The following is a 23,450-nucleotide window of genomic DNA, read 5'->3' as shown; positions in this document are numbered from 1 at the left end:
TTGTTTGTTTTTTTGTTTGTTTCTTTTTGTAGTATTGAATGGGTGGATTATAAGACTTCCATTTAGTTAATCTCACAAATATTTAAATCGGTGATTATTGAAATATATTTTTTGTAGCTCAACAGTAATGAATAAAGAGTAAATTACTCTTCAACTACTGTTTTTATCATAAATGTATATTCCAAATTAGTCATTAAAGGAAGCTATATTGGGACACCTGGGTGGCTCATTTGGTTGGGCATCTGCCTTCTGTTTGGGTCATGATCCTGGGGTTTTGGGATCAAGCCCCATGTCAGGCTCTGTGCTCAGCAGGCAGCCTACTTCTCCCTCTTCCTCTGCTGGCCACTCTCCCTGCTTGTGCTCTCTCTCTCTGGCGAATAAATAAATAATTTTTAAAATAGTTTTTTAAAAAAAGAAGTTATATTAATGACTCATAAATCTTTTTGTATGAAAAGACTTTAGAAGTTATCTAATATTAAAAAATCTAGTATAATTTTACTCTATGGCAATTCTGTCAGTAACTGATTATTAATTTTTGCTCTAATTCTTCTGATGACAGAAATCTCACTCCCTAACTACAATAATAATTTCATGGAAACTGATGTATGCATAGTCTGTTCTTTCATTCTCATAATTTATTTAATTAATTAATTAAAAATTTCAAACAGATTGAACACTTGGGTGGTTCAGAAGGTTAAGTGTCTGCCTTCAGCTTAGGTCATGATCTCAGGGTCCTCAGATTGAGTCTTGCATCTGGCGCCCTTCTCAGTAGGAGCCTGCATCTCCCTCTCCCTCTGTCTCCCCCTGCTTGTGCTCTTTCTCTGTCAAATAAATAAATAAATAAAATATTGTTTTTAAAAAATTAAAATTTTAAAATTAAAAAATTAAAAATATTTAACATATTTCAGTCAATTTTCAGGAACTAATTTCTATTATTATTGATGAGGGAGCAGGAGGCTGACTGAGGACAAAGCAAAAGCTGGCGCCTTGCACCCCCTCTCCACCCGCTCCCCTCGGTAATATGTGTAACATTCCTCAGGCACCCCTGACTGCCATAAACGAGAAACAAATAGTTAACTTGCAGAGATCACAATCCTGCAAGACAGGAGTCTTCCTTGGTTTACAAATGTCCTAGAGATCTACAAACAAAGAAGTTACCTAATCAACAGCACAATTTCCAGAGGCAAATAACTCAGTTCCTCAAGCCCTAATGTCACCCCCAAACAAAACTGAAGGAGGCTGAGGTAGAAGGAAATGTAAATATAGTTAAATCTCTTCTGAAACTAAGTCTAACTAACAAAGATGCTTGATAGCAGGATTGTGACATCCACCAGGAATCTCCCAACTATCTTGATGTTAATAGCTGGCCAAAAGACTACATTGTTCAAGCAGCAAGGCCTCTGCATCCCAGCACCTTGTAGGCCCTCTTCAGCATATGAAAGCTCCGTTGAAACCTCCCTTCCCCTCACCTTCCCCCAACTTCAAGGTGCAGCCATCTATCCTAACCCTGGGCAGCAGCTCTTTTTGCCCAAGGATCCTGTCCCTGTGCTTTAATAAACCACCATTTTACACCAAAGATGTCTCAAGAATTCTTTCTTGGTCATCGGCTCTGGACCTCAGCCCACAGAACCTCACCTAGATTCTAGAACTTCACCATTATTTCTATTTCTATTGTATTAATTACTCACTTGGTCATTTACTTTGTATAAACACGATTTTAAAAATCACACTCAGCTTTATATCCTATCTGTGCCTGTGAATGTTTAAATAATTAGTGCATAAAATTTCTCAGCTACTTTTATACTCTGCAAAGTAGACTTTATGAAGAACATGGTGTAATAATAAACAAAAAATGACTAGTAGCAATTTCATTGACAACAATTAAATTTGGATATTTATTTCAGCTGAAATCATGTGTTTGAAAGTAATTCTTATTCTAAAATTAAATTCCCATGATTAAAGGTGTGTGAGGTTGAATTTTTTACTTATTTACATTTCTGAACAACATTCTAGCTATTTATTATGTCTGGTGTTAGGGCAGAATCCCAGAATTAGGTGAGTTCTCTGCTACCTACCTTAAGTGAATCATGTGTTGTAAGTTCTCATTTTCAATCTATCAAGTCAGAAGTATGTGATGAGATATTTGTCATATTGATCACAAAATTTAAAACATACCTAAACTTATTTTTTAAGCTACCTTAACTTATGAACCCCTGTTGATATGCTATAAGGATGACATAAAAGGGAGACAGTATAGTATAGTGGTTAATTTCTTGATCTCTGAAATCAGATACATCTGGATTTGAATATTGGTTACATAAAATCAACAGGGTGACCTTGGTCAACTTATTTTGCTTGAAACTTAACTTTATTAGAGTGAGAATTCATGTGCAGACTTTCTCACTTAAGCCTTTTTGTTAATATGCTTCACAATAGAAATTTAAAGTGTGCTTACTAAATGTATTAATAGCTATTTCCTGTTCACTGAGATTAGTTTCACAGGTGTTTTGTAACATCCTGCTGCCTGGAAATAGTGATTCTCCTTTAAAGGATTCCCCAAATGTGCTTGGTTGCACAAATATTTGTTTTCCTTTAATTTAATTTTACTCTATAAACTCCTATATTCCATCTTTCTTCAGACCATGGGGATTCTAAGGCAGAATTCCCGAGGTGAATGAACTGAGGACTATTAGGTCACCAAAGTATAGTTTGGTCACAGAGAGCTGACATTTTTGCTGGAACAACTCTAATTTACTCTAGTGATATCTCAGTAATAACTACAAAATGTCACAAGGATAGATTTTTAAAATGATACAGGCATTTCTGAAGATACTCCTTTTTAATTTCATTTTCTTGTCTCCATTTTGTTGTTGTTGGGTCAGGTAAGTGAGATAAAATTAAAGTTGATAGTCTTCTGCAATTCCAGAATTATAAGGATACTGTCTCTCCTTTTTAGTTCAACAAACATTTTTTGAATACCTCCCAGGTGCTAACTTTTAGCAGAGGAAAATTAAAACTTTTGGCTACATGGGTTGTTATATATGGGTAGATTATACCCTGATTTATGAGAAGAATTTTTGTGTGTGTGTGCCTGGGTCATAGCATATTCCAGGAGGGGCTAGAATGACTTGGACAGTGATTATTAGGTACACTGCTTTGGACTGTGCCTTGAAGGTTTTTGAATACTCATTAAGAAAGAGTTGTTGTTCTCTTTCCATGCCCCATACTTTTGGCTCAGATAAATTCTACTGGTTATTTCTATTTATTCAAATTTATTTTATAGAGTACTGAATTTTCTACTCCATTGTCCTTGAAGCTATAAGGACATCTAAGTGTGACCCTAGAATACCTAAAGGTATTCTAGGTTTCATGCTTGTGGAGTTGCAGGTATAGGTAGGAGTGGGGGAGGAATGAAGATGGTCATATTCTATCAGCCGTGTCAGGTATAGAGAACCCTCCTCTGGAAATAAAAATGTTTTATGTGCGTGAGTCTCTCTTGATAAAAATATACTTTTTGGATGAGTTATATAGTGTGGTGCCTTAGAAGATTCATTATTCAAGTGTAACGAAAGCCATTTGAAGTTTACAAATCAGTGGATTTAAAATAATTAAAGTAATATCTGTACTTTCACAGAAGGCTTGGTTTGTAGAAGGCATCATAATTTGTCTGGTAGATCACAGAATCTTACAGGACACAAGTCAGGACCAGTGAAAAGAGTCCATTAGCAAGACACAGGGAAAACAGAAATGAGACTTTCAGTGATTTCTCACTGCCCAGGATTACTTTGTGTTTCTTTGCAATATGCTTTAATCCTTGTTCTCACAGAATTCATGAGAGGGATACACAGAAACTTGGTTTCCACTGGTCAAAAAAATATAAATTCAGTATGCAAATTTGCTATGGAATTTTCAAACTTTGATTCTTTTCCCACTGGACAGACATTAGAGAAATATTCATTTCATGCTTGTAACTTCTTCAAGGGCATGAACTACATATTTGGATATTATTGCAGGGATCATAGACTTTTCAGGGATAGGGAATGTATTCATAGGGAATCTCTTTAAAAAAAAGACTTCTAGAAATATACAAATACCGTCATCAGATAAAAATTCCTAAGGGCACCTGGGTGGCTCAGTGGGTTAATCCACTGCCTTCAGCTCAGGTCATGATCTCAGGGTCCTGGGATCGAGTCCCGCATTGGGTTCTCTGCTCAGCAGGGAGCCTGCTTCCCTCTCTCTCTCTCTGCCTTCCTCTCTGCCTCCTTGTGATCTCTGCTTGTCAAATAAATAAATAAATAAAATCTTAAAAAAAAAAATTTCTAAGAATATATTCTATAATGATTTCAAAGTTTCTGGAAGTGGGGGAATATAAAATAAATAAGTAAACTGACATTAAAAAATAATTTTTCAAAAGACTACTTCAATTGGTCAGATGTCACAAATATCAGTTATTATAAGCATGTCAAAATTAGTTTAAGAAATTTAGATATCTTTAGAAAATCTAATAGAAATTAGAGTGAAGAGTTGAAAAATGTCCTGTTTGTTTCAGTTATTTCTAACTTGTATTTAAAAAATAAAGAAGTAGGGGCGCCTGGGTGACTCAGTCAGTTAAATGGCTGCCTTCGGCTCAGATCATGATCCCAGGGTTCTAGGATTGAGCCCCATATCAGCTCCCTGCTCAGGTGGGGAGCCTGCTTCTCCCTTTGCCTGCTGCTCTGCCTACTTGTGCTATCTGCCAAATATATAAATAAAATCTTTTAAAAAATAAAAAAATAATGAAGTAATAAAGGGAAGACTCATTCAAGGAATTAGGAGATGAAAGTCTGTATATATCCTCATAAACATTTGATCTTTTTGAACTAATCAAGATTATTTTTAAAAAATGAACAGTTTGAAACAATTGGTTAGAGATAATTTTCTATTTACTTTTGAATATTTCACTTTTTATTGGGGAAAATAAATTTTCACATGCCAAAAATAGCTAACAATATAAATAACTTACAAGAGAAGTATGCACTGAAGTAATTATAGGTGTCAATAGAAGGACATAGAAAACAAATGCACAGTTCAGGTTAGAGTTTAAAAGATGAAGGAAAATATTTAGTATGTTGATGATGACAGGGATATCGCCAGGTTATTGCTTGTGCATTGCCACCAACACCCATAGCTGCTTCTTCTGCTGTTGTTTCTACTCCCTGCTTCTTTTAATAATAATCAAAAGCTTCATTAGAAGCAAGTAATGTAGCTCTGAGCTGCAGTGAGGAGTGCTTTAGCATGTGAGGTCTGGGAAATTCCCTGAACTGGCAGGATTCAGAGATTAATGGAAAGATAGGAATTAAAGTTGTGGAGAAACCTGAAACATAATGTAGAGTGCTTCCTGAGAAAAAAGTTAGGGCATAAATATTTAGACAGACATTTAGCCAATAAATAATAACGTAGAACTCACCTGGACACTGGGATACATGGGGGGAATATCAGTGCCAGAGTCCAGGACCGAATCTTGCTGCCTATGTGTCCCAAACTCTCAAAGACATGGATTTAGACAGCAGACCCTGAGGGCAGCCTCTTTAGTATGGTAGGTTTCAACAAGACTGCACATTTCTTAGGTCACTTTATATTTTCTGACTTACTGCTGCATGTTATTTTGTGGGAAACAGTGTTAGCTGAGCCTCTCCTATCAGTTATTTTTTATTAAAATTAAAATAAGATAGATGTATATGCTTCAGAAATCAATTCTGATTCACAGTAGTCTTTGAATGCACCTCCCCTTTAAATTTGATGGATTCACTCTCTTGGCTGGTGATAAAGTTACAGGCAGGTTGTGAAGGATTAATTCACCCTTCCAAATGCTTAATTACATTCATTGACCATGAAACTAGCCATTTTATGGACAGGATCAAAAATATAAGATAATATATAATAATAAACTATTATTATCTGATCAGTCACCTGTTCATCCATTTATTTACATATACACAAACATTTGTTGAACACTTACTATGGGCCAGAATTTGTAAATAAGATACTGTATCTCTTTATGGAACTCATAGATGTTGTAGGAATGATATACAGGACAGTGAAAGTGGTATCATAAACATTATGCTTGCACAGCATGAGAGCATAAAGGAACAAGGGTTAGTTGCAGCTGAAAGAAAGGAAGCTGTCCTTGAGCAGGTGTTACATGAATTGTACTTGTGAAAAGCAGTCAGCTGAACATAGGAAGCAAGCAAACTAATGTCAACCAAAACAAGGTCATTCATAGTCCAAGAAAATTGGAGACTATTTATTGGGAATAGTGGAGAATCAAGATGCAAGGCTGGGGATAAACAGAGAACAGATCACCTATATGAAAGAGTCCAAACTTTTGTGGAGGAATAAAAGTCACGGAAGGAGTTTAAGCAGAACTCTGACCAAAGTCAGAGGACTCCCACAGACACCTCTCTTTTCTTTTACTCTCTCAATTGATTACTTCTATTTCTCTTTTCTCCTTTTTGTTTTTCATCTTTGTCAGTTCCTCCCTTTTCTCTCTCTCTCAGTCTTTTTTTGAGAGAAAGTGAGAGAGCACCTGGGGATGGGGAGAAAGGGCAGAGGGAGAGAGAGTTTTTTTTTTTTTTAATTTAAGATTTTATTTATTTATTTGAAAGAGAGCACAAGTGGGGTGAGGGGTAGTATGAGAAGCAGGCCCTCCGCTGAGTGGGGTGCCGTATGTGGGACTGGATCCTGGGACTTCTAGGTCATGACCTGAGCCCAAGGAAGACACTTAACCTACTGAGTCACTGAGGTGCCTGAAGAGAGAATCTTAAATAGCTTTCATGCCCAGTGCAGAGCCAGCACAGGGCTCAATCCCACAACCCTGAGATAATGACATGATCTGAAATTAGTCAGATGCTTAACCAACTAAGCCACCCAGGAAACCCCCCTTTTCCTCTCTTATAAAAATCATCTCCCTCCTTAATCAATCAAAAATGTATCACTTATTTGTGGAGCATAACAAATAACATGGAGGACATAAGGAGATGGAGAAGAGAAGGGAGTTGAGGGAAACTGGAAGGGGAGATGAACCATGAGAGACTATGGACTCTGAAAATCAATCTGAGGGTTTTGTAGGGGTGGGGGGTGGGAGGCTGAGAAAACCAGGTGGTGGGTACTACGGAGGGCACGGATTGCATGGAGCACTGGGTGTGGTGCATAAACAATGAATTCTGTTACGCTGAAAAGAAATTAATTAAAAAAATGTATCTATTATCTCTCTCTCACACACACACATACACACATATCTTCAGAAAAAGAAAGTATTAAAAATATAAATATATAAAGGTTGCACCTCAAGATGGACCCTTTGCTGAGAACTTTTGCTATATTGATAGTTTTGATTTTTGGTGAGAAAGGAGTTGATCACTTATTAGTAAAGTTTTAAGTCATTTTTTCAGTGTTTGTGTTGTGCTTTTTCCTTTTAAGATGCTGTACATTTTTAATTTTCACTTTTATTATTTTCTAATTCTAAAATTTTTAAATTTTAAAAGTGTTTATTAGTTTCAGGTATACAATATAATGATTCAGCAATTTTGTACATTATTCAGGGCTCATCATAAATGTACTCTTAATCTCCTTCCTCATTTCTCCCCACTGCCCTCCCCACAACTTTCCTGTGGCAATGAGTCTATTTTTATGTTTCTCTCTTTTTTTTCTTTGTTTTGTTTCTTAAATTCTTAATTTCTCTGACTGACTTGTTTCACTTAGCAGTATATCTTCTAGTTCCATCCATGTTGCTGCAAATGGCAAAACCTCATTCTTTTTAATGGCTTTTTAATGGAATATATATAATTTTCCATTACACACACACACACACACACACACACACACACACTCTCTCACACATAACACCACATTTTCTTTATCTCTTTATCTATGGATGGATACTTGGGTTGCTTCCATATTTTAGCTATTATTTAAAAATGATGAAATACACATATGTACATTAATTTATATTAGTATACACTTCCATCAGCAATGTATAAGAAATCTTTATATTATAAATTATAATCATTTGGTTATGTGATTGTTTAATGCCGAGCTTCACAACTAGACTACAAACTACATAAAGACAGGGTATATATTTGTCATGAGCATACTATGAAGGCACACACATGAGTTGTATCCTTCCACAGCGTCAACTTTATTCAGTCATAAAGCAAAGTTAAATCACAATTATAAAGCAGGTTCAGGATTCCAAACTCAATGACAACACCATGTGATTAAACTTGGCTTCTTACACAGAACACAGAGCAGGACAGAAAATCGGCCACACTACAAACAAGATAACAGAAGGGTGTAGGAAGTTAACAAACCAAACACAAAGTCAGTCTGGGGTTGCACATTTGAGATAAGACCTCCATCTCGTCTGGGTCAGCTCCGGCCACTTAGTGCTTAAGTTCAAGCAGTGAAGGATTTCAGTTCTGTTCAGAGATCAGTCGGGCAGAGCTTTCCACGGCAGTTGCTTTTTCTAAGTGGTCAGACATAGAGGGGTCAGGTCTGGAGAGTTTGACAGTTAACTGCCAAAATCCTTCCCTTTTTAAAGGGACTTAATCAGTTTGTTTTGCAGACCTCCTCTGGTTCTACTCATTATCAGTTCTGCGGTGTCAGCTGACATGTGTCACGGTGATATTTTCTAGCTGTAGTACCTGATCTGCTTCTGTCACTGCTTGATGCAGGCTCCTGCTTGACATGAGGGACCCCATTTTGCTTTGTAGAATATTATGCCCCAGAATGTGGCACAGTGCCAGGTACATAGATCTTCATGGTAGCTGCTGAATGAACATTTGTTAAATGAATAAATTTTCTATGACTTTTTCAAAGGAGTTTTGTGACAAGAGTGAAGTTTCTTCTTTAATGTCAGAATTTGAAACCCAGTGACTTCTGTTTCTTTCAGTAGCTCTCATGCATCCCTTTATAATTATTTTTATTTGACCCTTTTAGGTAACACAAAGTCAATGAATAAATCAAATTACTCTTCAGTTTCTGAATTTGTGTTGCTGGGACTTTCTACCTCTAGACCAGTACAGCATTTTCTCCTTGCCTTCTCTACAGTGTTTTATGTAACAATTGTTCTGGGAAATTTCCTTGTTGTGTTTGTAGTGACCTTTGACCCTCATTTACGGTCCCCTATGTACTTCCTTTTAGCTAATCTCTCATTCATTGATTTGTGTTTTTCTACCTTAACGGTTCCTAAGATGATTCATGACCTGTACTCTGGGCACAAAACCATATCCTTTCAGGGATGTGTCATCCAGATATTTGCTCTTCATGTCCTGGGTGGATCAGAGATGGTGATGCTGGTCACCATGGCCTTGGATCGATATGTGGCCATATGTAAGCCCCTCCACTACCTGACAATCATGAGCCCACAGATGTGCATTTTGCTTCTGTTTGGTGCTTGGGCTATTGGCCTCATACATTCAATGGCCCAGTTGGCTTTTGTTGTCCATTTGCCTTTTTGTGGTCCTAATGAGATAGATAGCTTTTACTGTGACCTTCCTTGGTTTATCAAACTTGCCTGCACTGACACCTACAGAATGGAATTCATAGTTACTGCCAACAGTGGGTTTATTTCCATGGGCACCTTTGTCTTATTGCTTATCTCCTATATCTTCATCTTGGTCACTGTATGGAAACATTCCTCAGGTGGTTTGTCTAAGGCCTTTTCTACTCTGTCAGCTCACATCACCGTGGTGATTTTGTTCTTTGGACCATGCATCTTTGTTTATGTGTGGCCATTTCCCACTGTGTCAGTGGATAAATTTCTTGCCATTTTGGACTTTATGATTACACCCATTCTGAATCCTCTTATCTACACACTGAGGAACAAGGACATGAAGATGGCACTGAAGAGACTGCGTAGTCAACTCCTGAGTCTGAGAATGATTTCCTAAACAACTCTCAGGAGAACAAGTTACTCTTTGCATTTTCAAGTAACTTCAAGTAATACAAATGCTTAAAATACTTATACAAAATTTGGAGCTGTTTTTTCCTAAAGCCCCCATTTTATTATATTCAGAATAGATCTGTAATTATGAGGGTATGTGGAACTATCAGGTTAAATCTAATAGATTGTGTGACAACTGAATTGAAGCCCCAAAAAAAGTTTACAGGAATTTGAAAAAGCACAGATTACCAACTTAGAATCTGTTGAAAGTATGACCTCAGATATTAATTAGACTATCTGGATTCAAACTGATCTATTTCGAGCTAATATACTAAAACTTTTGATGGAACTATGAAATATATAGCTTTCCTTCCATTTAAACCTAGGATATGAATAATTCAGTTCTATTTTTTTACTGAAAGACAAAAAATATATGAGAGAGGATTTAAATCCTGGAGAAAAAGGAACAAAGAGGGAGATGTGAGGTAGACAGAAGTAATGAAGACTGAGATATGTAGGTGGAAAAACAAGACGGAGAGCCTCAGAGATAGCATGTTTCATGTATTTGGCCTGTGGCTATTACACTTACCTCTGGTTGCCTCAATTCTATGAACTCAAGCCATCTCCGCTTGGCCTGGGGCAGGGGAATATATATATGTGTGTATACACACACACACACACACACACACACACACACACATATATCTTTATTTTAAATATATTATACTTATACATACTTATATATATCTTATTTCATAATTTTTGAACTTTTGACTTAATGTCTATGACTCAATCAGCAGATATTCTTTAACTGCCAAGTAGATATTTGATACTATTAAATAGATATATGGCTGGTATTATTGAACCATTACTCTGTCCAAATTATTTGTTGACAATTTTTCTCTAGTAGCTAGTCTTGTATAACTCTTTTCTTGTTCAGGCTATGGGTCTTAAGTATATATGTGTGTGCATGTGTGTGTAGAATCTGTAGAAATTGTGAAACTAATTTAATTTATATTTTGGTTTGATAACAAGAAGATCAAGCCAAATTCACTGCTAGACTGTGAAAGGACTCTATATCCTGAGTATTTGCAGTTGTTTCTGGTTATACATTCAGTAATATTTCACATTTTTCCTGTTCATTATTACTTTGTTGCTTAATATTTATGTTTGTAATGGATTCTTACTGGATAGATTAAATTGAAAAGGATAAACATAAAACCAGATTTCTGAGTGAGGAATCTGCCATACTTTTGATGCTAGCAGGAAAATGGAGAAGGCTAAAGTTCTAAGCTCAAAAATTCTGAAGGGCAGGGGACCTGGCTGGCTAAGTTGCAGAGCTTGCAACTCTTGGATCTCAGGATTCTGAGTTTGAGCTCCACGTTTGGGTGTAAACATTATTTAAAAATAAAGAAAAAACCTTAAAAAAAATTCTGAAGGGCCTAACTAAACCACCTAAAATATTTCAGACTGAGAAGCAAGAGATCCATTAGAATCATAATTAAAATTTGGAAAAGATATATCCAAGGAACAGGTATAAACCCGAAGTATACTGAGTCTTATAAAAACTACAATCCATTCAAATCTGCTCAGTACTTGATTGGATTAATGTGATTACACCATACCCTTTTATGCCCCATTGAAGAAAGAGTAAATAGTTTCTGGAGGAATATATTAAGTCAAACCTATATGACTTTTTATATACAGTGCCTAAAACACATAAAATAGGAACATGCAAAGAACCAGGGATATATATACTTCATAATTTTTAAGAGGAAAATAGTTTAAAAGAAGAGCACAGAGGGCTCAATTGCTGAAATTAGTAGAGTATAAAATGACATATTTTTAAAAAGTGCTAGAACAGTTGAAAAAAATGGAAGTTAAAAAAATTTAACAGAGAAATGGAATATCTAAGAATCAAATGATATTTTAGAACTGAAAAAGCAATGTAAAGTTATGAATGTAAGTAAGAGGCTTAAAAACAGTGAACACAGAAGAATCAGTGAATTCAAAGACAAGTCAGTAAATAGATAATATCCAAACTGATGTACAGAGATATAAAATACAAAAAAACCCTCAGAATGTATATGTGTGTACACACACACACACACACATACACACACTCACAGAAATAGTTATTTTATATAAGGGTTTGTGTTTCAGACTCTATTTTGGGATGTTTCAAAGTACACAAGACCATGTTACCTTTACTGGCTCTTTGGCCCCGGGGAACCTGTTGCCACTGCTTATCTTGGGAGTGAACATGTTCGCTTGCACACTGGCTGGAGCAGCAACTGCTGGAGGCCAGTGTAGGGAGGCTCAAGGTCTCCCAGGCTCCCAGAGTCTTCAGAGGTTTAGTGATATTGCATGCAAAATGCCTGCAAGGATGGCCTGCTGGTAGGTGCTCCAGCTAGAAGCAGCATCTTCGAGGCCCAGATCCTGTGTATTATTCTTAAGACAGTAGGGAAGAGACTGCTGAAGAATGCTTTTCAGTCCAAAACAATGAATGACTGCCTAGAAGTCTCAAGAAAACACTATTCTCCAGCCAAAAGATCTTCATATATTTCAGACCTTTCCTGTGGCTTTGGTCCTGTGTCAACATTCTACTAAAATTGATGAGTTTCTACTCAGATAAGGAAACTAGATGAAAGAGTACACTTTAAATAATAATGGGCTGTTTCTTTTGGTAAAGTATTTTTATATTTAAGACCAGCAAATGTGAGAAGCATTTGGGTGGCTCAGTCGGTTAAGTGTTTAACTCTAGGTCTCAGCTCAGGTCCCAAGTTCAAGTCCTACATGAATTCAAGTGCCTACAGGCAGTCATGAGACTCTTTAAGAAAAAAAAAAAAAATACCATGAAATGTACCTCTGTCTTAAGGGATTTACTATTGTTCCTGTACCTGGAATATTATATATGTTTTATTTACTGGATGTTTCCATTTGGGTAAGGAAACAACTTTGCTGATTCAAAAGTTGAATATTTGTAATTTGTTGCTCCTAAGATTTTTATAACCTAACAGAACTTGTTCTTTCTTCATGAATTTACAGTTTTTAAATGAAGACAAGCAAGTATAAAACTGTGAGAAGAATAAGCTTTATTAATCAAATGATATCTTGATTTTTCTAAATAAGAAGATTGTTTAATTTGTATCACTAAACATGGGAGCTGTGTCTTAGCAAATGTGTTTGGAAAGATTCATGTTGTGTTTAGATTACTTTATCCTGTGTACAAACCAGACTTAGTCTATGTCTTCTTAAGTTCCTCTACTTTACCCTTGTGGTTATACTTTAAAAAAAAAAAAATACTACATTATTTCATGTCTTAAAAAAAGTGTTTTAATGTGATCATCAGAACATGCAAATAATTAAACACAAAATAATGTGAAAACATGACAACCTAAAGGAATTCTTAAGTCACAAGTGTTTTACTTTGATGAGGTGCCTTTGGTTTAACTTGTGACAATTTTAAAAGGATCCTTTTTGTTTATAATAATCTTTGATGAGTTTGGAAATAAAATTTCTGCTTAATACATCATTTAAAAAATATGAAATTTGAAGTGTATCTGGGTCCGTGGATTTCAGATAAAAAGATGTAAATTTGCATACCTTTTTGTGGCATACAGTAGGAAGAATTCTTAAGTTATTGATATGGGGCCTCGAGGGAATGGTTGAGAAAGAATACTTGGTATGTTTTTGGTGCAAAAAGTTGCTTTTATTATAGCATGGGGACAGGACCCATGGGCAGAAAGGGCTGAACTTTTGCTGTCTGAAGCTGATTGTTATATGCTTGGTGCCTGAGGGAGAGGGACACACAAGGAGTGTTAAATCACAAATGTTTTCTTTGAATTTCTACTCATAAACTACTTGTGCGAGATTTCTATGGTGCTTATCATTCAGCTCAATTTTAACTATCAGTGAGATGTACAGGCAGTCGTGAGACCCTATAAGAATGGAGCAACTAGCACGTATTTGATTCTTATTGGAGCTATATAGGCTACAGATCAGCCTTCTGGGTTAAAGGTGAACATTCTTCTGCTCCCATCCCTCTTCAGTTATGTTATATGTAGGAATGAACAATGCACAAACTTATTATATAGCCCAGTTGCTTACAAGCTATCTGAACACTGAAATGAATTAAATGGATAATTTATTCCAAAATCAGACTTTTGGGCCTCACTTTCATAACACTTTTCCCTGTTTTTATCTGATATAGATCATGAACTTTTTAACCCATTTACAAATAAAAAGAGAAGAAGCAAAATTCCCAAAGGTTGTTAGTATATCCATCTCTGTATTTAATTTAGCACATCTTCTGATAATAATTACACAAATAGCTAAAATATTATGTTGAGGGGACAACACTCTCATCAGATTATAATTATGATGCATTGCTTTTCTGAGTATGAAAAGAAATACTTAATTATTACCTTTACAGCTGTCTTTCCAAATAAGGTAGCTAAATGTCAACTGAGAGACTATTTATCCCTTAATAAATACAAAGAGCAATATTCAGTGCACTGACCTATTGACCAAAATTTAAAGATCTATGCGAAATGCTTTGCTCAAAGAAATGCTTAGCATAATAGAAAATTTTAAGTTGTTGAAATAGCAGCACAAATACTAGTAAGTAACATTAACTTGTTATTAATTTTAAGTCATTTTTGTGCACAACCAAAATCAGTCATAGAGACTTTCCACATTTTCCAGACAGGAAATCATTTTGCATTCCGTGATCAACAAATGATTATGGAATATGATAGAATTGTCATAAAACTTTTATCTGGAGATACACATGATTTCCATATGTGAATGGGGGAATGCTTCCCAGTCCCAAGCAACAGGAAAGGCATGGGTAATTTAGAGATTCTGATACCGTGAGACCCCAAAATACTGAAATCCATATGCTAACATCATAGTCTCTTAATGGCATTTTTAATTTCTTTGTTCCTTAGAGTATAAATAGCTGGATTTAGGAGAGGTGTGATCTCTGCATAAAATACAGCAAGAAACTTGTCCATCCAGGTGATGCCGAGTGGCCACAGGTAGATAAAGATGCAAGGCCCAAAGAATAACACTACCACTGTGATGTGGGCAGCACAGGTAGAGAGAACCTTGGATGCCCCATCCTTAGAGTGAAGGCAGATGGTAAACAGAATATAAGAGTAAGAGATTAACAACACAATGAAGCAGATGGTTGCCAGAACCCCACTGTCAGCATTTTTCCACATTTCTAGAATAGAGGTGTCTGTGCAGGCTAGCTTGATCAACAATGGAATATCACAGAAAAAGCTATCCAGTTCCCTCAGTCTACAGAAGGGCAGTTTTATAATCATAGCTAGCTGGCTTATTGAATGCGCAAACCCAACGATCCGTGATGTCATCACTAACCCAATGCACATTTGCCTGTTCATGATGCTGGAGTAATGAAGTGGTTTACAGATGGCTACATGATGGTCATAGGCCATTGACACAAGGAGCACCATCTCACCCCCTCCAAAGAAATGTCCAAAGAAAATCTGACACATGCAGCCTTCAAAGGAGATTATCTTGTTTTCCTTGAGAAAGTCTGTGATCATTTTAGGGGTAGTGACTGAGGAAAGGCAGAAGTCAATGAATGGAAAGATTGGCTAACAGGAAATACAATGGGGAGTGGAGATGAAAGTCAACAATAATTAGGAGCATAATGAAGATGTTACCTAAGATAATGATCAAATAAAGTGAAGAAAATATCGCTAGAAGGAAGGCCTGGAGCTCCCATGAACTACAAAGCCCCCAAATAATAAATTCAGACACCACAGACTGGTTTACTTCTTCCATTTCGTCTAGTTTGTTCTAAATTTATCTGAAGAAAAGACAGGAGATCAGATTTTCTGAATAAACAGTTTGTGAATCAAGATTTCTTATACATTGCTGATGGAAGTGTATACTAATATAATCAGTCTAGAAAAATGTTGGCCTTATCTTGTAAAGTTCAATGTTCACGAATTCTGTGGTTCATCAATTTCATTCCCATTTCCATAACCCAAGATAAAGTCTTATGAATGTACAGAAAAAGAAGTGTAATAATCCCCATAAGTAATACAATTGAATATTAGTCAGAACCATAATAAATTATAATTATAAAATGATATAGCTGTATCTTAGACATAATAGTGAAAGTAAAGTCCAAAATGGATCCACTCAGCACAATTTTTATAAAATGAAAAGCAATAGAAAAATAACAGTATACATTGCAGGAACTCATACAAGTGGTTAAAACTATGTACAGAAAGAGAAGTTGTAAGATGTAAATAACCTCAAGTAAAGGGAGATGAAAAGTCAGCATAAAGATGAGCACATAAGCAGTTGTATGTTATGAACAATTCTTTAGATCTTGTATTTTTAGATCATGTTTTCATCAGTATAATTTTACCATTAAATAAACAAGCAAGTAAACACAAAAATGTGCTTGCAAAAATTGTTAGGCTGTGTTATAAATCAAGAATTATGGTCAATTTGGGGTGTGTGGCTCAATTAGTCAGTAGAGTATGCAACTCTTGATCTTGGAGTTGTAAGTTCAAGCCTCACAGTGAGTGTAGAAATTACTTTAAAGTAAATTTTTTTTTTTTTTAAGAATTATAATCACTTCAATGCTATAGACCTAGGTAAATAACATTTTTTCTTTTTTTTTTAAGATTTTATTTATTTAATTTGACATACAGAGATCACAAGTAGGCAGACAGGCAGGCAGAGAGAGAGAGAGGAGGAAGCAGGCTCCCTGCTGAGCAGAGAGCCTGATGCGGGACTCGATCCCAGGACCCTGAGATCATGACCTGAGCCGAAGGCAGTGGCTTAACCCACTGAGCCACCCAGGCACCCTAAATAACATTTTTTAAAATGACATTTTGTTGTGTCAGGTCTGTATGTTAGAAAAATAGTTTCTATTTATAAATTTGAAAAACTGAAACAATGTTCAACATTATTGAAGGGCAATTTTTTAATGAATAAATGGATGAATCAATCAGTTTTTAAAATGAGATATTAATACTATTTTTGCCAAAATGATAGAACTTATTCACTAATGAACATATTTAGCTGAGTACAAAGCAGATAACCTATCAAAAAGAAGATAGTTAAAAATTATTAAAGAATAAATGTTCCAGGGATAAAGAAAGGATTAAATCACGAACAACAAGAAGAAATTGTTCTCTATTCATGAAATTCAAAGCTTACCTAACCTGTGAGAAATTACTTACAGCCTGAAGTATACCTCAGCCATAGTGAAACCTGAAGTTTAGTTTGAATATCAAACTCTAAACTGTGTTTGAAAGCCATTCTGCCAGACTTGGTATAAACCATTGAATATACAATGTGGTGTTAGGTTTCTAATTCCAGACAAGATGGCTTCTGAGAAACTAAAATCTGGAAATCTGTACATGAACTAAAATGATCCAAAGTCTGTAATTAACTCTGGGAGAGATACTATGCATCAAGCTACTAGAGGAAAATATTTTTGTGTGTGTTACAAATGAGAGTTTCAGAGGTAGGCAAATTCCTTCCTTTCCCACATATCCATTGAAAGTCATTTCCATTCAATCTTATTTGCTTCAGCCTGAGAATTCATGATTTTTGGAAGATGTTCCAGAAATCTTTGGCAGAAGACTTTCTTTGCAATAACAGAGTAAATGGCAAATACAAATTAATGAGATTTTTTATCAAATAAGTTATTTTATCAAATAAGTTAAAAGAAACTTTAAGTTTGCCTTTAAACTTGTCATTTTTACCATTTAAATTAATTACTTTAAAAATTTAACAATCCTATCAGGCTAGAAAATAGATTCATATTCTCTCTCTCTTCCTTTGCTTTTCTCTCTTCTTCCTTGTTTCATTTTTCCTTCTTTTTTTGCCATCTGCTTCTGCCATATTTTAAAAATTTGTAGATCAGAAGGGCTTTGCTGTAATGGTTCAGTCATTTCCAGCAACCACTTTTAATACTTGATGACTGGTGTTCATAGTTCTCTATCAAAGTTAGAAAGCAGCTCTACAGTATTTTTTTTCCTTTTTTATATAACTCAGTGCTATTATAAACATTTTTAAAAAGGTTTTATTTATTTATTTGAGAGAGAGAGTGAGTTAGAGAGAGCATGAGAGGGGAGAAAGTCAGAGGGAGAAGCAGACTCCCCATGGAGCTGGGAGCCTGATGCAGGACATGACTCCGAGATCATGACCTGAGCCGAAGGCATTCTGACTGAGTTAAGCCAAAGGCTTAACTGACTGAGCCACCCAGGCCCCTGATAAGCATTTTTAATCATTGTTTCATAACCATGACTATAATCATATTCATTTTACTACGGAAAAGCTGAGTTAAAAGGTAAATGCCCAAACTAACATAGTTAATAGCATCTATTTGGAGTTAGCTTTTGGAAAGAATGTTAGTTTAGAGAAATGTTAGTTTAGTTGAGAAGAAATAGGATTTCTATGAATCAAGAAAAATAATAAAACTCTTTATAAGAATACATGTTCTATGAAGAGATAATTGATATAAGAAATATAAATGGTCAATAGCTATTTGAAAAGTATGCTCTGTATCTGTAATAATTCTGCTAATGCTCTTGGCACTAACTGCTTCAAGCTTCCTCTGATTTGTCTGTTACCCTCACCTTTGTCTATAATGAACATGTTAATATTGTTTAAATCCACAAAGGTGATCAGATACCAGGATGAAAATGTCTAGAAAGTACTAGAGTAGGAGGGCCTTTTAATTTCTTCTAATACAATCAAGAAGAACATATTGAATTTATTTTTACTGTGTACTCTAATAACTTTTGGACACTGTGGATGAAAATGAAATAGTCTCTAGGTGCTGCAGGTTATACCAAAGAAAAAACAGCTTATGCGTATTTTCTCACCTAATACTTGCTTTAAAAGTTGTTATATTGGGGCACCTGGGTGGCTCAGGGGGTTAATGCCTCTGCCTTCGGCTAGGGCATGGTCCCAGGGCCCTGGGATTGAGCCCCACAGTAAGGAGCCTGCTTCCCCCTCTCTCTCTCTGCCTGCCTCTCTGTCTACTTGTAATCTCTGTCAAATAAATAAATAAAATCTTTTAAAAAAAAGTTGTTAATATTATTGTAGTTGAATTATGAAAGACAAAATATTATTGCTAAATTAAGTATATTAATAGCCATATTAATAATACTGTTATAATTTATTTTCAAACATGTCTTAGGTAGGAGAGTTAAATTTCCAGATTCCAAGAGTGTAATTGAAAATCAAATGACTTAAAGCAGAACTCAGCAAAGAGAATCAAAACTAAGGGGGAAAAAGAAGGAACGAAAGAAAGAAAATGAGACAATTCCTATTTTTGCTTATTGAGCTACTAGTTTCAAGTGGTATGAAAACTAATCTCCCTGTTTCTTAACTGTGTTTCCCCTCCTCCCCCTGAATACCCACTTAACTTACTTAACTGACTGAGCCAGAAACTTTCACTGACATTATCTAATCTCCACAATAACCCCATGAAATAGGTGTTTTTACTCTGACACTGACTCCCAGTGTAACCTGGTAGAAGTCTCAGAGCAGAGAAATAAGTGTGACTGTGGTGCACACTCAATGTTTCTGACTCTAGTCCTTCTCCAACTTTAGTACCACTCTGCATTTCCTTCTATTCATTTCCAAAAGCATAATTCCATCCCCATGGTAACTATTGACTGTTAAAACTTTTGAGAGATTTCTTTCCACATTTTCTATCAGGTTTTTTTCCTGACCTTAATTATTAACATCAATTTTCTCCATGTTTGGAAAATTTCTGTTAATTATGCCTACATATCTGTGTCCGGAACAGTCCCTTAATCCAGAAAAACTGCAGACCCTGCTGACTATGGTGCTGTGAAATGCAAATACTTCCTCAACCAGGGCATTTAGGGAGGGGTGACACCAAATAGAAAGCATTTTGTCTGATGCTGTAGGGAGCCCAAAAGTCCCGAGATATAGCTGGGAAAGGAAACCTTTGATATTTCTGGAAGCTGTGCAGAAAGTCCAAGCCATCCCAATTAGTGTGTATGGAAAATGGTATTAAAACATTGTGAAAGTATCTTAAATGTGATAGAGGAACAGAATTACGGGAGCAGTTAAGAAACTTACAGAGTTGAAAAGGCTGTCTTTTTTCCATTGGACATTCTTTCCTGCTTTGTCGAAGATTAGTTGACCATAGATTTGAGGGTCTATTTCTGGGCTCTCTATTCTGTTCCATTGATCTATGTGTCTGTTTTTGTGCCAGTACCATGCTGTCTTGATGATGACAGCTTTGTAATAGAGCTTGAAGTCCGGAATTGTGATGCCACCAACGTTGGCTTTCTTTTTCAATATCCCTTTGGCTATTCGAGGTCTTTTCTGGTTCCATATAAATTTTAGCATTATTTGTTCCATTTCTTTGAAAAAGATGGATGGTACTTTGATAGGAATTGCATTAAATCTGTAGATTGCTTTAGGTAGCATAGACATTTTCACAATATTTATTCTTCCAATCCAGGAGCATGGAACATTTTTCCATTTCTTTGTGTCTTCCTCAATTTCTTTCATGAGTACTTTATAGTTTTCTGAGTATAGATTCTGTGTCTCTTTGGTTAGGTTTATTCCTAGGTATCTTATGGTTTTGGATGCAATTGTAAATGGGATTGACTCCTTAATATCTCTTTCTTCTGTCTTGCTGTTGGTGTAGAGAAATGCAACTGATTTCTGTGCATTGATTTTATATCCTGACACTTTACTGAATTCCTGTATAAGTTCTAGCAGTTTTGGAGTGGAGTCTTTTGGGTTTTCCACATATAGTATCATATCATCTGCGAAGAGTGATAATTTGACTTCTTCTTTGCCGATTTGGATGCCTTTAATTTCCTTTTGTTGTCTGATTGCTGAGGCTAGGACCTCTAGTACTATGTTGAATAGCAGTGGTGATAATGGACATCCCTGCCGTGTTCCTGACCTTAGCGGAAAAGCTTTCAGTTTTTCTCCATTGAGAATGATATTTGCGGTGGGTTTTTCATAGATGGCTTTGATGATATTGAGGTATGTGCCCTCTATCCCTACACTTTGAAGAGTTTTGATCAGGAAGGGATGCTGTACTTTGTCAAATGCTTTTTCAGCATCTATTGAGAGTATCATATGGTTCTTGTTCTTTCTTTTATTGATGTGTTGTATCACATTGACTGATTTGCGGATGTTGAACCAACCTTGCAGCCCTGGAATAAATTCCACTTGGTCGTGGTGAATAATCTTTTTAATGTACTGTTGAATCCTATTGGCTAGTATTTTGTTGAGTATTTTCGCATCTGTGTTCATCAAGGATATCGGTCTATAGCTCTCTTTTTTGGTGGGATCCTTGTCTGGTTTTGGGATCAAGGCGATGCTGGCCTCATAAAATGAGTTTGGAAGTTTTCCTTCCATTTCTATTTTTTGGAACAGTTTCAGGAGAATAGGAATTAGTTCTTCTTTAAATGTTTGGTAGAATTCCCCCGGGAAGCCGTCTGGCCCTGGGCTTTTGTTTGTTTGGAGATTTTTAATGACTGTTTCAATCTCCTTACTGGTTATGGGTCTGTTCAGGCTTTCTATTTCTTCCTGGTTCAGTTGTGGTAGTTTATATGTTTCTAGGAATGCATCCATTTCTTCCAGATTGTCAAATTTGTTGGCGTAGAGTTGCTCATAGTATGTTCTTATAATAGTTTGTATTTCTTTGGTGTTAGTTGTGATCTCTCCTCTTTCATTCATGATTTTATTTATTTGGGTCCTTTCTCTTTTCTTTTTGGTAAGTCTGGACAGGGGTTTATCAATTTTATTAATTCTTTCAAAGTACCACCTCCTAGTTTCGTTGATTTGTGCTATTGTATTTTTGGTTTCTATTTCATTGATTACTGCTCTGATCTTTATGATTTCACTTCTCCTGCTGGGCTTAGGGTTTCTTTCTTGTTCTTTCTCCAGCTCCTTTAGGTGTAGGGTTAGGTTGTGTACCTGAGACATTTCTTGTTTATTGAGGAAGCCTTGTACCGCTATATATTTTCCTCTCAGGACTCCCGTTGTTGTGTCCCACAGATTTTGAACTGTTGTATTTTCATTATCATTTGTTTCCATGATTTTTTTTTCAATTCTTCTTTAATTTCCCGGTTGACCCATTCATTCTTTAGAAGGATGCTGTTTAGTCTCCATGTATTGGGTACTTTCCAAACTTCCTTTTGTGGTTGAGTTCTAGCTTTAGAGCATTGTGGTCTGAAAATATGCAGGGAATGATGCCAATCTTTTGATACCGGTTGAGTCCTGATTTAGGACCGAGGATGTGATCTATTCTGGAGAATGTTCCATGTGCACTAGAGAAGAATGTGTATTCTGTTACTTTGGGATGAAATGTTCTGAATATATCTGTGATGTCCATCTGGTCCAATGTGTTGTTTAAGGCCTTTATTTCCTTGCTGGTCTTTTGCTTGGATGACCTGTCCATTTCAGTGAGGGGAGTGTTAAAGTCCCCTACTATTATTGTATTATTGTTGATGTGTTTCTTTGATTTTGTTATTAATTGGTTTATATAGTTGGCTGCTCCCACATTGGGGGCATAGATATTTAAAATTGTTAAATCTTCTTGTTGGACAGACCCTTTGAGTATGATATAGTGTCCTTCCTCATCTCTTATTATAGTCTTTGGCTTAAAATCTAATTGATCTGATATAAGGATTGCCACTCCTGCTTTCTTCTGATGTCCATTAGCATGGTAAATTCTTTTCCACCCCCTCACTTTAAATCTGGAGGTGTCTTCGGGCTTAAAATGAGTTTCTTGGAGGCAACATATAGATGGGTTTTGTTTTTTTATCCATTCTGATACCCTGTGTCTTTTGACAGGGGCATTTAGCCCATTCACATTCAGGGTAACTATTGAGAGATATGAATTTAGTGCCATTGTATTGCCTGTAAGGTGACTGTTACTGTATATGGTCTCTGTTCCTTTCTGATCTACCACTTGTAGGCTCTCTCTTTGCTTAGAGGACACCTTTCAATATTTCCTGTAGAGCTGGTTTGGTATTTGCAAATTCTTTCAGTTGTTGTTTGTCCTGGAAGCTTTTAATCTCTCCTTCTATTTTCAATGATAGCCTAGCTGGATACTGGGAAAATTGGACAGCCACATGCAGAAAAATGAAATTGGACCATTTCCTTACACCACACACAAAAATAGACTCAAAATGGATGAAGGACCTCAATGTGCGAAAGGTATCCATCAAAATCCTTGAGGAGAACACAGGCAGCAACCTCTTCGACATCTGCCGCAGCAACATCTTCCTAGGAACAACGCAAAAGGCAAGGGAAGCAAGGGAAAAAATGAACTACTGGGATTTCATCAAGATCAAAAGCTTTTGCACAGCAAAGGAAACAGTTAACAAAATCAAAAGACAACTGACAGAATGGGAGAAGATATTTGCAAACGACATATCAGATAAAGGACTACTGTCCAGAATCTATAAAGAACTTAGCAAACTCAACACCCAAAGAACAAATAATCCAATCAAGAAAT

At 36.0% G+C, this 23,450-nt stretch overlaps 2 protein-coding genes across 2 annotated transcripts; one reads left to right on the top strand and one right to left on the bottom strand.

Moving 5' to 3' along the window:
• Positions 1 to 8,990: 8,990 nt before the first annotated feature.
• On the top strand, positions 8,991 to 9,929 carry LOC131998651 (olfactory receptor 4F6-like). Its single transcript, XM_059371139.1, has one exon. It carries the CDS (start codon positions 8,991 to 8,993, stop codon positions 9,927 to 9,929), a length of 939 nt encoding a protein of 312 aa, XP_059227122.1.
• Positions 9,930 to 14,832: 4,903 nt separating this feature from the next.
• LOC131998649 (olfactory receptor 4K3-like) lies at positions 14,833 to 15,739 on the bottom strand. The gene is given in 2 exon segments (XM_059371138.1): positions 14,833 to 15,537; positions 15,539 to 15,739. Coding segments are annotated over 2 exon segments (906 nt in total).
• Between the last annotated feature and the right edge of the window lie 7,711 nt (positions 15,740 to 23,450).

The sequence above is a fragment of the Mustela nigripes genome, chromosome 13, assembly GCF_022355385.1.
Source record: "Mustela nigripes isolate SB6536 chromosome 13, MUSNIG.SB6536, whole genome shotgun sequence".
Classification (NCBI taxonomy): Eukaryota; Metazoa; Chordata; class Mammalia; order Carnivora; family Mustelidae; genus Mustela; species Mustela nigripes.
This window is presented reverse-complemented; position numbering and strand designations above follow the sequence as displayed.